Here is a 14,221-nt window from a genome sequence, read left to right on the forward strand (position 1 = left end):
GACTCATTTTTCTGTGTGTGTACGTGTGTACGAGCCATTCTGCTTCATTTGAACCTCAGAAGTTAATGGGCTAAATTATGCTGGCCTACTGTAAATAAGATAGAAACTCACCTTGATTAAAATAGACAAGACTGAAAAGGCAGGTAGCAGGAGGATCAGAACTTGCTCAAGTCTTGGTCCCAAGCCTTACTTAAGTTTGTAGTTAGTGAAGAGAAGGCAGTTTGAGGTGTCAGAACTGCAGCATCCCAGCTGTGGGGACGTCTCTAGAAGTGAGATATACTGACTACTTTTGTACGCAGAACAGAAAGATTTGTCATAAAACTCAAGGTTTGTATTCACTTCATTGATGTGTGGATGGATATTTTGATATTGTCTCTGTGTCTGAAATATTACATAGTAAATGTTACTTTTGAGTGAAAAAACATCTAAAGACTTGGTTAGAAAACAGTGATTATTAGTAATGCAAACATTCTTGTTTATCTAACCTTTTCAAATTATTTTCTAATTTAAGAATAGAAGGTTGAGAATAAATGCTTAAAATAATTTGTCATTTCTTATATTTCTACATTAAAGTCACTTTTCAGTGCAATAATTTTGTTAGGCAGCTAATTAGACATGTAATTATATAGAGAGACATGTCTCTTAATGTGAGATTTTTTTTATCCTTTATCTACAAAAAGCATGTTTAAAAATTTTCTTACTCCTATTTCTCTTCTCCTCTAAAGGCGATCTCTGATATTAACCGATTGTATATTTTTCTTGTATCCTCTTCCTAAATAATGTGGATATTTGTGTCAAGCTAATGGCCATATCTGGGAAGAGTGATTTCTAAATTGTAAATATTATTTCTGAAAATATGAACCTAATTTAATTCTGTAGAGGAGATGCTCCATTTGGTAAGTTCGATCTGTTGAGGAGATCATACAAAAAGCAATTGAGTTTTTTAAATGGTTTTGGCTCTGATTGGTGATTTTAGTGGGTCACTATATATGTAACGGTTTTATTCCTACTTTTCACATAGCATTGAAACTTCCTTTCGGCAAAACGACAGTGATGCATCTGGTGGCCAGGGAGACGCTGCCAGAGCCAAACTCCCAAGGTAAGCTGCGTGCCAAGGTGGCTCACTTGAGTCACAGAGACAGACGTCACGCTCAGCGGTGGCCGGGTTTTCCTTGGAAATTCTGAGTAAGGAGGTCTTCACAGTTCATGAATAGAGCTTGTCAAGCCAATAACCACTTTGGAAACATGCTAAAATAAAAAAGCATGTATTGGCCTTTTAATTTAAAAAATGCAAACGTAAAAAGAAAGTGAAACAAGACAGTTCTTGTTGTGCGTGGCTGCCTTGCTGCCACCGCCTCTGGTTCCGGCACTTCTGTGAGCTCAGCTTTCCTTCCGTTCCTAGGTCAGAGGAACCGTGAGAAGACGGGCGAGAGCAACTGCTGTGTGATCCTGTAGCCATGGGGCCAGAGACCTGGCGGCGCAGCCTGCCTGTGCATCCCAGAGCTGAACTACTCACGGACTGTCGTCTTTGCTCAAGGAGCTAAAGAGAACCAGGAACATTCTTCACTATCATTTCTTATTTCTTGTATTATTGTGTTGAGCAGTTTTAAAATATATTGGTTTTTGAAAGTAGTCAATCTCCAGGAAAAAAGTTAACAAGTTCCCTCTCGTAGCAGAAACCACTTTGCTGCCACGAAGGTTTTCATCACCAGAACTAACAAATCAGGTGTTCCAAATACAGTTTGCACTAAAAAAGATTGACACTATTTTCCTCACCAGGAGAACTGATAACAGTCTGTGGTACCTAGAAATACTTATACGTACAGTTCCCCACAGGAAGACACCCAGCAGTTACTGAAGTTAATTAATGACTGGGCCAACTGGAGAGGGAAAAATATGGGAGAGGGAGTCAAATGCTGGGTGGATCCAGCGTGCAGACACAGGATGCTGCCCTGAGTGTGACTTCTCCCTGCAACTAATGGAAACACAGAAACAAAACGTGCCTGTTGCTAAAGCGCTCGGGAGAGGGCTGACCAAACCAAGCTTTTCCTCAGCACGAGCACTGAGTCCTGCACTAGCGGAGTGCCTGCTGAGACAGCACAGGAGGGGGCTGCACCTCCGAGCCTTAATGTGGGAGCGGGCTCCAGTCGCCCGGAGGCTTTCGTTCTGTGCGGAAACAGAAAACCTCGTTGACTGATCAGTTTTGTGTATTTGAATATCAGCAAATTGAAATTTTCCTTAATACTTGCTCATCTGTAACAGTGTCCCTGTGTCAGGCATACTCAGTAGAGAGTTCAGGTGAATTCTTACCATTCAAAGATGCATCTCCATGATAACTAGTTCTGTTTCTTTATGTAGTTGCATTGGGTATCAGTGCTTGCAGTTGTATTAAAATCAAAAACTGATTTTTTAAAGGCATACATGATTAAGAATGCCCTTTTATTTTATACCAATAATTTAAAGATTGATATGCTAAAAACAATTTGCACAGCACTAAAGCATGAGCTAGTTTCATCCAAACCTGTAAAAATATGAAAGATTTTATATTTTTTCACTGGGAAGAAATTCTTCCTGGATGAAATTACAAATAATATGTAGAATATATTTAATAAAAGACTTATAAAATACCTAACTGTAGAACCTAAATATAGATTGGCGTGTAGAATATAGAACAATAATCCGTATAAATAACTTTAGCCTTTTTAAAAATGAAGTTGCAGGCTGACATTATGTTCTGTCCTTCTAAGGAGTGTCCATGACCCTTGCAAACATTAAGTGTAAGTGGTTTCAGATGGTCAGCTTTGTCTAAATGTAATCAGGTTATTTTATTCATTGTTAATGCTTTGATGCGAGGCTTTATATGCAGTAGATCTACGAAGATACTGTTCCTACTGATCAGAATTAAATTTGTATAGAGCAGAGTTTTAAAACGAATGTAAATAGCACTAAACATTTTCTTTCTGCAACCTGTACTTATAGATTCTTTATGTAAACTAAATAAAAAATATTGTAGTGCATTTTGGTGGTAATTTTAAAGGTTTTGATTAGGTTAATTGTTTAATGCAGCGTCTCATCCATGTTTTCTAGTTTTATTTCTGAGTCTTTAAAAATTCATTAAATTAATATTCTATTCTTGGTTTTGGGAGTATTCCCAGTGTGTCTTTGATATTTAATCTAGTTAATTTGTGTGCAGTCACACAACGGATAGAATTATGTAGCCTCTGTTTTCACTAAAGTGTTATAGTCGGGAGATGTTAAATATTTATATGCCTTGTTAACCAGCTCAAATGTGAATTCTGTTGGTGTTGAAAGAAGAAGAATCTGGTAGTTACTTAATTGGGCAGTGATGCCATTTATGGCTCTGTTCTTTTGTAAGACAAACTACTGGTAATTATTTTAATACCTATTTTAATTCTAATTACTCTTCTGTTTTTCCATAAAGATTGTCAGTTAATTATGATTTTTTAATGATGGTTAAATATTCTCTCTTGGTTTTCAATATATTTTTCTGTATGTTCCCACATTATATATTTCCCTTTAATAAGACCTCGATTTAGAATTTGCCAAGTGAGATAAACTGGTTCATTCATAGAGAAAGAATTATGTCACTTAATATCATATTGTACAAAATGAAAAAAATAAAAAGTATCAGTAAAATTATATACTGAAAACACCAAAAATTTAAATGCCTTAATAGTGTATATGTGAAAAAAAACTCAGCTGTCCCGTTGAAAATAACTCCTTGGACCGCCTGATGGATGAAATATGATTGATCTTTTCCAAGGCTACTATTGAAAATCCTTCTGCCAAAAACAGCAGCTTTGTTCCCCGAAGGCGAGGGCCACAGAGACCCCGCTGGGGACGGAAGCCTGCATCACGGCTGCGCTAGTGCCCCTCCCCTCGCGCTGCCCTCTCCGCTCCTCCCCACAGGGCTCCTGGGCAGGGAGAGCAGCTTTCCATCACTCAGACCCCAGCCTGGCTCCTGGTCTGAACTCTGCTTTCTCTCTAAATAAGTTGTATCTTACGAAACGAACCTAACATCACCATTCACATTAAAGGAGGTTTTTTTCCATAACAAAGCTTTTATCCTTAGTTTTATGACGTCATCGTGACCAATGTTAAAGTAATTTCTGTTAGCTGATTGTGATAATGTTTAATGTGAAAAGAAATTAAAACTTTCTTCATCTATTGTAGAATCTCTCTCTTCTTTTCAGTGACTTCCATTCATAATGTTGGTATATTTTCCTGTCCTTTACCTCTCTGCTATCTTTCTCCTCTTTTTTTTTTTTTTGCCAATATATTTTATTATCCTGTTGAGTAAAATTCAGGTTTTACTGTGGCTTTATTTTACCTAAATGGAAGAGAAGTGATCAACCAGCATGGGACGTGCCTTCCTCCCATCCCAGTCAATAGAACCCCATCTTAGAGGCACTCTACTTTCTCCCATTATCGTCTTCTACTAGAGTCACTTACTAGCAGAGTGATAGAGGCGGGAGGGAGCGTTAAAGAGGTGTAGTACATAGTACATAGCCTGTCACCAGGGCAGAAACAAACCGCAGACTCCTGGCGGTTTCCTAGGCACAGGGTCTGTGCCCCAAGTGAGGCAGGTGACTCTGGGACTGCTAGCTTACCCGGCCACCCACCCCCCAGAAGTCTGCAACGGGTTACAGCTCTTGTCCGCACAGGGTGGGGGCATGGTTGACTTCGGGAACAGTTGATGGCCGAGATGAAGTGAGAAACATCCAGCCCTTAGATTTCCAGCTGTAAGCCAATACTGCAGTGTGAAAAATAGTTTCATCTGTGGTCCTTGACCATGGGGACAAATGTTTATATTTCTGCCTCTTTTTCAAAATGACAGCTTTTAAGAAATACAGAGTAGACATTGTAAATCGACATTCGGGAGAAGGCGTGTCACTCTCGTCCAGTGTTTGGCCAGTGAGCGAGGGGCTGGGTAAGCTTCCTAAAGGGGCAGAGCGCATGACTGGTTTGAGAAGGTAGCTGCTGCATATCCCGACATTCAGTATGTGAAGCATTGCTTGAAGCTTACTGGGTGGAAGAGAAGTCTGCGATGTGGCGGGAGAAGCTTGCAGTCATCCAGTAGCACCTGAGATTTCAAATCAGAAACCCCACAAAAATAGCTGGAGTTGGGAGTCAGGCCTGGGTTTGAGCTGGGTGACTGAGCCAGCTACTAAGGCAGCCTCAGATTTTCCTACGTAAAATCATCCTATTCGGTAGGGTTGTTACGAGGGTTACTTTACAGTGGATATTTAAAGCACGACTTTGCCTAAGAACCAGTGCCCGGCAAACCTGCCTAGGGCTGGATGTGGGAAATACACAGTGTGTGCTGGGCACCAATGTGGACTAGAAAAGTAGTTCACAGAAGGGCCATGGAAAATACGTGGATGGTTCTATGTCCAAAGACATGTATTTGAGTAGAGGATGCAGGAATTCAGCAGTGAGACGTGGCCTCAGCTGCACCCTGTTAAGAGCTTGGACAGGACGCAGAACTGGTCATGCTGACCCTAAGGATGGAAGCTGGCGGGGAATCTGAGGTGGGGTTTGTTAGTTACTAAGGTAGAAAAACACGCACACAGGCTGTTCAACAGAAAGAAGTCTTAGGGAACGTTGGGACCAGCTCTGGGGTGAAGTAAGGACTGTCCCTGCACCACAACGCCGGCCCCGGGGCTTGGGGAGTTCTGTTCTGAGCCTGCTCAGACGAACACTGAGGCAAGACCCTGTGGTGACACAGTGGCTTAATGAGCAGAACCCACCTTACTTGCTCAGAGTCTGTAGCTCTTCGACCTGCTGAGAATGCCACCCAACGGGGCTAGCAGAGCTAAGGGCAGCAAGGAGCTCTTCCTGGGTTCATTCGGGCCCGGAGGGAGAGGAGGAGGCAGCGGGAGTTGGGAGCCCACCGAGGAGGGGGGTGGGTGTGCCCTCGTGGGCTCGCGTGGATAACACTAGCACACTCTGGCGGCTGCCAAGCTGGACGGGCCCTGGCTTTTCTTTTCCCGTGACTCCAGGAAGCCTGGCCCTTACCCCAGCTCTGATGTGGCTGGTTGGCGGTGGGAGAGCGAGGTTGTGTTTACTGCTGGGTGGGCCTTGCTCTGTGAAGATGCCACGAGTTTCACCGAGTGGGAGCCACAGCAGGAGAAGCCACGGGCCCTGGAGCGCCCAGGCCGCCTGCTGGGTAACCTGATGTACTTGCTAGGGCAAGTCCAAAGCGTCTCTAGTGATACAACGCCAACGTGTACTCCAAGCTTTCTGAAATGAGCTCGCGAAAAGGTCAGAAAATACAAAGATGAGTTTGTGTTCACTTTGCTAAGAGGAAAAAAAAAATCTCTTGGAAGTGGGTGTTTGGCGAAGCCCTTAAGTCGCTGCCTGGCGTGGCTACACCTCCCATCCAAGTGCCTGGTTCCAGTCCCAGCCCCTCCACTGGGATCCTGCTTCCCGCCAATGTGCACCCTGGGAGGTAGCAGGTGATGGCTGGACTAGTTAGGTCCCTGCCACCCACGTGGGAGACCTAGGTTGAGTTCTGGCCCAGCGCCAGTTGATAACAGCATTTGGGCGGTGAACTGGGCAAGTATGCCTTAGTATATATGCCTGATTGTTTTTTTCTGCTTATACGATTGATGTCTGGGGTTGATGTATCCTGGTGGGTTAGGCCGCCTCCTGAGACGTCAGCACTCCATATGGGCACCAATTCAAGTCCCGGCTGCTCCACTTCCTGCTAACGTGCCTGGGAAAGCAGCAGAAGATGGCCCAAGTACTTGGGCCCCTGCCACCCACATGGGAGACCCAGATGGAGCTCCCGGCTCCTGGTTTTGGCCTGGCCCAGCTCTGGTGGCTGCAGCCATTCAGGGAGTGAACCAGTGAATGGGCGACCTCTGTTTCTCTGTCAACCTACCTTTGAAATAAATAAAAGGTTTTTTTAATTGATTTTTATTCATTGTAGAACATTTCATGATTATAGAAAAGTCTGAAGGAAGAAAAGTAATGTCATCACCCAGAATCAACTGTTTTTGAAAATAGAATTGCCTTCATAACTCTTTTTTTTAGAGTGCTAGGTACTCTGCTCAGCTTGTAATTTGGTATTTGAGGAATTGCTGGGTCAATTGGTGCTTACAGTTGCTCCAGGGTTGGTTTAAGGCTGGCCTAGAACAGAGCAGGCAAATCTAGGTGGCACTCTTTGGGTGTAGGCTGCTCGGCAGAGGGCTCCCGGGGATCGTCCTAAGCCGTTAGCGCAGTTTGGGCTCCCGGGGATCGTCCTAAGCCGTTAGCGCAGTTTGTTTAGGAAACTCGTGTTCCAGCTCTGAGGCCCCAGGCATTCCCAGTGTGCTCTCCTCCTAGGCTCTTCCTTTGCAGCCTGGGTGGCATCTCCTGGCTTCAAAAGTCCATTTTGACAACATGAATTAAAAGGAGGGATGCCTTTCACGCTGCTCTTGGTTTTGTTCGCTGGCTTGCTGGTGGGGGTTTGGGCCTGCCGACCCTGCCCACTGGGAGATGCTGCCTCCCGCTTTAACATGGCCCTCTTTTTAAAATTTTTTAATTGTTTTCATTTTTATTTGAAAAGCAGAGAGACAGAGAAAGAGAGAGGGCAGAGACAGATCTTCCATCTGCTGGCTCACTCCCTAAATGGCTGTATCAGCTAGGACGAGATCAGGCCAAAGCCAGGAGCTCCGTCCCTGTCTCCTACATGGAGGGCAGGGGCTCAAGCGTTTGGGCCATCAGTCCCTGCCTTCCCAGGAAAGCTGGAATTAGGAACCAGAGCTGGAACTGGAACCTAGACCCTCTGTTATGGGAGCAGGCGTTCCAAGAGCACCTCAACTGATGCTCCATACGCCACCTTCAAATCAGCTCTTGGCGTCTGGAGGAATTACTCCCATGCCTACATTAAAATTTTAGGGGCCTGTGTTAGGGTGTAGCAGGGAAAGCCGCCGCCTGCAGTGCTGGCGTCCCATATGGGCTCTGGTTCGAGTCCTGGCTGCTCCACTTCCAAACCAGCTCGGTGCTTATGGCCTGGGGAAGCAGTGGAAGCAGTGGGAGATGGCCCCTGCACTCAGAAGAAGCTCCTGGCCTCAACCTGGCCCAGACCTGGCCGTTGTGGCCACTTGGGGAGTGAACCAGCAGATGGAAGGTTATCTGTGTGTGTGTGTGTGTGTGTGTGTCTTCCTCTCTTTCTTTCAAAGAAATAAATTATTTCAAATAAATAAATCTTAAAAATTTAAATACACTACATACAGAGTTTATATTTTTCATCTTTGCATATCCCCAGCATAGAATGTTCTCTTAAAGCATACCTTGTGGCTGTGTGATACTCCATTTTGTTGGCATGCCATTTTCATTTATTTGTTTAATGTCCAGTGTGAAAACCACATGGAATAGCATTACATTCTACCAGAATGGCCAGAATGAAAAGACCCGACAATACTAAGTGTTAGCAAGCATGTGGGTGCAAACGAAGTGCTCATATATTCCTAGACGGGTGGACACTCGAACAACCGTGTCACTGAGGGCTTGTATACAGTGTCTGCCAAAGCTAAACATTTTGTACACCCTCTGCTCCAGCAATTTTACTTCTGGATAAGTAGCCAACAGAAAACTGTGCTTGTTCATAAGAAGCAAGATACTCAGTTATTGCCTTCACAAACCAGAAACAACGCAGATACCCATCAGCAACAGAATGGATTCTGAAATAGCAGGATATTCTCAGTGAGCCGCACCAAAGCAACAGAAGCAAAGAGCCCACTCCTGCAGCATGCAACATCCAGGAAAGAAGCCAGGCATTAAGAAATACACACTGGATGTGCTCATTTAAATAAAATGCAAAAACGTGCAAAAATAGTTTATGGAAGTCAAATCAGTGACCACCTTCAGTTGTGGGGAGTGAGGTAGTGGTGTGCTGTTAACCAGGAGAGAATGAGGGGGCTCTCCAGGTGCTGAAAATGTCCTGTATCGAAATGTTTGTGGCCACCTGGTACTAATTTAATACCACCATTTAAAAATTCATTAAGCTGTCCGGCGCCGCGGCTCACTAGGCTAATCCTCTGCCTGCGGCGCCGGCACCCTGGTTCTAGTCCCGGTCGGGGCACCAGATTCTGTCCCGGTTGCTCCTCTTCCACTCCAGCTCTCTGCTGTGGCCCGGGAGTGCAGTGGAGGATGGCCCAAGTGCTTGGGCCCTGCACCCGCATGGGAGACCAGGATAAGCACCTGGCTCCCGGCTTCAGATTGGCGTAGTGCTGGCCGTGGTGGCCATTTGGGGGGTGAACCAATGGAAGGAAGACCTTTCTCTATCTCTCTCTCTCACTGTCTAACTCTGCCTGTCCAAAACAAAAAAAATCATTAAGCTGTCTACTTATAACAGATGAGTACACTTACTGCATATAATTTCTGGGCATACATTGGATCTCAATAAAAACAATGTAAAAAGAAACAAGTAATAAGTTCCTACAGTGTGCCAGAAAGTACACAAGACTCGGGATATAATGGTCATAGCGCTGTCCACCTTGGAGCTTACCGGAGCTCAAAAGTGAACCACATGCTTTTTCAAATGTTTCCTCACATAGGGGAAACTACCAATGTTTGACTACATGAAGACTATACATTTTAAAAAATTTTCCCCAGCTGTGTAAAAAATTTGAAACACATAAAATTATAAAATAATCTAATCTATATATTTCTTAACCACATATCTGGCTCATTTTTTTCTCTCTGTTTCTATATAGAGAGAAATTAGATACATGTGATAGAGACAGAGAGTTTGGAGGCAAGAAGTGAATTTCTTAAATGTGCACATCTCAAGGCCAACGCTGTGGCGTAGCCAGTAAAGCTGCCACCTGTGGTGCCGGCATCCCATATGGGCACCGGTTTGAGTCCCGGCTGCTTCACTTCTGCTCCTGCTCTCTGCTATGGCCTGGGAAAGCAGTAGAAGATGGCCCAAGTCCTTGGGCCCTTCACCCTCGTAGGAGACCTGGAAGAAGCTCCTGGCTCCTGGCTCCTGGCTCCTGGCTCCTGGCTCCTGGCTTCGGATTGGCACAGCTCCTGCTGTTGCGGCCGTTTGAGTAGTGAACCAGCGGATGGAAGACCTCTCTCTCTCTCTCTCTCTCTCTGTGTGTGTGTAACTCAGCCTTCCAAATAAATAAATAAATCTTTTTTAAAGTGCACATCTCCTGATGCTGTATCCCTAAATACTATGGGTCTGTTCCATCCCAGTTCTCTCCAAGAAATGTCACATGGGGTTAAATATACTATCTAAACACAGCCAGTACCAAATTCTACCCCCGATTCCCTAGAAATGTCTTAGAATTTCTTTCCCCTGCTCCCCACCGCATAGGATCCAACCCGCCGGCCCGCAGTGCCCTGCAGCTGGCAGGCCGCGTCATTCTCTCACTCAGAACAACTCCCAGAGGCCTTTCGTCTCCCAAGACACGGACGCCTCTGAAGAGCCCAGCCTATTGCTGTGCAGCCTCTTCAGAGACATTGGGGGTCGGGGGGGTCTTCACTCCCGCATCCTGGCATTCCTCGGGCCTCCGTGCTCCCGAGGGACCACCATCCTGCCTCCAGCTCCGGGTGTCACCGTATCACATCAGCACCTCCACTTCCCCCCATCACGGTCCCCCTCCTTGTTGTCCTCATCCAAGGACCCCACTCCCTTCAGTCCTCCTTCCTGCTACATTCTTGATGACTTCAGAATCCTCATGACCGGGTCCTCCCCTCCGCCCTGCCAGCAGCCCCACCACCGTCTCAGTGTGAAACCTCCCCCCTTTTCCTGGGTCACTCCACCCGGCACCCCAACAGCCTCACCTCCGTCTGTAGCCAACGACCCGACAGCATTTCTCTGTTCCTCGTGCATTTTATTTTCTTTTTTTAAAAAAAGACTCATTTATTTATTTGCAAGGCAGAGTTACTGGGGGAGTAGAGATAGGGAGAGAGAGAGAGAGATCTTCCATCCACCGATTCACTCCCCAAATGGCCATACCCACCAGGGCTGGGCCAGGCCGAAGCCAGGAACCAGGAGCCAGGAACTTGCTAAGGGTTTCCCACATGGGTGCGAGGGCCCAAGGACTTGGCCATCTTCCACTGCTTTCTCAGGCCATAGCAGGGAGCTAGATCGGAAGTGGAGAAGCAGGGACTCGAACTGGAGCCATATGGGATGCTGCTGTAGCAGGCAGCAGCTTAACCTGCTGCACCACAGCACTGGGCTTCCTCTTTGGGCCCCCTCCTGGTGTATTTCCTTCCCTCCCCCACAGAGCTGAATGCAGTGGACGCTCCTTTAATCCTGCTGTTTGCAAATACCCTCAGCTCTCTCAACCCTCTCCTGCTTTGCAGGCAAAATCCTAAACCTGGTTAAGTCCAACTCTTGACCCCTTCTGCACTCGCAACTGCACAGCCAGATAGGACTAAAGGAAAACACAAATTTCGTTCACTGGTCTAAGTGCACGGCTTGGTGCGGCCACTGGCGCCCTCGCCACATACTGACTTCTGTGCAGACCCCATGGGAACAAACAGAAGAGGAATTCCCCAAGTCCCGCCTCCCTCCGCCATGTGTGCAATGGTCAGGATCTACATGTAAGTTCTGCGTCCTCTTCTGTTAGCCGCTCCTCTTTGAGACCAGTTTTTCAAGCTGTACCGTAGATCCCATTCCCTCTATCGAAGATGTCTGGAAGTTGGCGACTGCCTGTGTCTCCTGAATTTCTTCCTTTCTCCTGGGCCACCTCCTCCAGCCCAGAAACATGCAGTCCTCCAAGCAAATAAAGCAAAACCCCCTGATTAACAATTCCAGCTGTGACCGATGTCTTTTGTATTTTTTTAAAATTTTTTTGACAGGCAGAGTTAGACAGTGAGAGAAAGAGACAGAGAGAAAGGTCTTCCTTTTTCCATTGGTTCAGCCCCCAAGTGGCCGCTACGGCCAGCACGTTGCGGCTGGCGTACTGCGCCAATCTGAAGCCAGGAGCCAGGCGCCTCTCCTGGTCTCCCATGGGGTGCAGGGCCCAAGCACTTGGGCCATCCTCCACTGCACTCCCTGGCCACAGCAGAGAGCTGGCCTGGAAGAGGGGCAACCGGGACAGAATCCGGCGCCCCGACCGGGACTAGAACCCGGTGTGCCGGCGCCGCAGGCGGAGGATTAGCCTAGTGAGCCACGGCTTCGGCCAATATTTTTTTAATTTTTAAAAAACTTCCATTCTCACTTGAAAGGCAGAGAGACAGAAATTTTGAGTATGAAGTAAACTGAAAGCAGACTAATGTAAGACTTAAGAGAGGGAAAAGGAGAGGAATGTGGAGAACGGGTGGGAGTGTGGGCAGGAAGGAGGGTAAGGTGGCAAGTATCACTATGTTCCCAAATCTGTATACATAAAATACATGAAAGTTGTATGTCTTAAAGTTTTTTAAAAAGAAGAGAGTGATAGGAACTCAAGTGCTTGAACCATCCCCTGCTGCCTCCTAGGGTGTGCATCAGCAGGAAACTGAAATCAGAAGCAGAGCTGAGGGGCGGGCGATATGTAGTAGGTTTGAGTCCCGGCTGCTCCACTTCCAATCCAGCTCTCTGCTGTGGCCTGGGAAAGCAGAAGGTGGCCCAAGTCCTTGGGCCCCTGCACCCGCGTGGGAGACCTGGAAGAAACTCCTGGTTCCTGGCTTCGGATCAGCCCAGCTCTGGCCATTGTGGCCATTTGGGGAGTGAACCAGCATTTGGAAGATCTCTCTCTCTCTCTCTCTCTAACTCTACCCCTCAAATAAATAAATAAATCTTTAAAGAGAGAAAGAGAGAGAGAAAGCTGCAGCAGAGCTGATACCAGGCACTCTAACACAGGCTGCAGGCATCCAACCGTGCCAGAAGCCTACCCCTCTAGGTCTTCTTTTAAGTCAGATTTATTGAGGTATAATTTACATAGATAAAACACACCTATTTTAAGTATGTAATTCAATGTGTTTGATGAATGTCTGCAGCCTTGTAGCTGCCACCACGATCAATTTGCTATTCATATTTTCTATTCTGCCATGTTTCGGTTGTGGTTATTAGGTGTCTTTCAAAAAAGGTGTTCATTTTACAACTGGCACACCTATTGACAAAGTTGTGAATAATAGTTACCTGTTATCCTTTTCATGCCTGTAAAAGCTGTGGCAATGTGACCTTTTCCCACTTCTGATACAGGTAATTTCTCTCTCTCTCTCTCTCTCCCTCCCTCCCTCCCACTTGTTCTCTCTCTCTCCCAGCTATGTTACTGATTTTATTGAAGCCTTTTTCATTGGTTATATTACTTACAAATGTTCTATTTCATTGATCTCTACTGTTTTTTTCTTTCAATTTATTATTTTAATATGCTCTTCCTTTTTCAAGCCTCTAAGGCAGAAGTTTAGATGGACTTTTTCCTCCTGATATAAGTATTAAAGCATACATTTCCTTCTAAGCACTACTTAAACTGCATCCCACAAGCTTTGATATGCTGCATTCTCATTTTCATTCAGTCAAAAGAATTCTAGTTTCCATTGTGGTTTCTGCCCACGGGTTATTCAGCAGTATATGTTTTATTACCAAGAACTATCCTGGTTATTGATTTCCAATTTAATTCCATTAGAGACTGAAAACATTTCTGTATGATTTCAAGTCTTTTAAATGTACTAAAACTTGCTTCATGGCCCAACACAGGATCTACCTTGGTGGAAATTCCATGAGCCCTTGGTTAGAAGGTGTATTATGGACACAATTTTTGTGTGCAGTGTTCTATAAATACCAATTAAATAAAATTTGTTGGTATGGTTGTTCAGGTCTTACTAATATTCTGTCTACCTTTCAAGTTATTACTGAAAGAACTGTTGAAATTCCCAACTATAAATCTGGGTTTGTTTAATTCTTCTTTTTGTTGGTTAGTCTTCATTTGAAGCTATGTAATTAGGTGCATACGCAATCAAGATTGCTATATCTCTTTGAACCTTTTAGCATTACAAAATCTCTTTTTTTTTTCTTCTCTTAAAGATTTATTTATTTGAAAGTCAGAGTTACACAGAAAGAGGAGAGGCAGAGAGAGAGAGAGAGAGGTCTTCCATCCACTGGCTCACTCCCCAGTTGGCTACAATGGCCAGAGCTGTGCTGATCCGAAACCAGGAGCCAAGAACTTATTCCAGGTCTCTCATGTGGATTCAGGGGGCCCAAGGACTTGGGCCATCTTCTACTGCTTTCCCAGGCCACAGCAGAGAGCTGGACTGGAAGTGGAGCAGCCGGGAC

At 45.4% G+C, this 14,221-nt stretch overlaps 1 protein-coding gene across 1 annotated transcript in view; it reads left to right on the plus strand.

Moving 5' to 3' along the window:
• UBL3 (ubiquitin like 3) overlaps positions 1-4,193 on the plus strand; it is a 69,818-nt gene extending 65,625 nt beyond the window's left edge. Inside the window, exons 4-5 of the mRNA XM_008273523.5 lie at positions 1,022-1,099; positions 1,403-4,193. Coding sequence (XP_008271745.1) covers positions 1,022-1,099; positions 1,403-1,455 — 131 coding nt within the window. The 3' untranslated portion in view covers positions 1,456-4,193. The remainder of the gene's footprint in view (positions 1-1,021; positions 1,100-1,402) is intronic.
• The last annotated feature ends 10,028 nt before the right edge of the window (positions 4,194-14,221 follow it).

This window comes from Oryctolagus cuniculus, chromosome 9 (assembly GCF_051225735.1).
Source record: "Oryctolagus cuniculus isolate XC-2025 breed Fujian yellow rabbit chromosome 9, ASM5122573v1, whole genome shotgun sequence".
Classification (NCBI taxonomy): Eukaryota; Metazoa; Chordata; class Mammalia; order Lagomorpha; family Leporidae; genus Oryctolagus; species Oryctolagus cuniculus.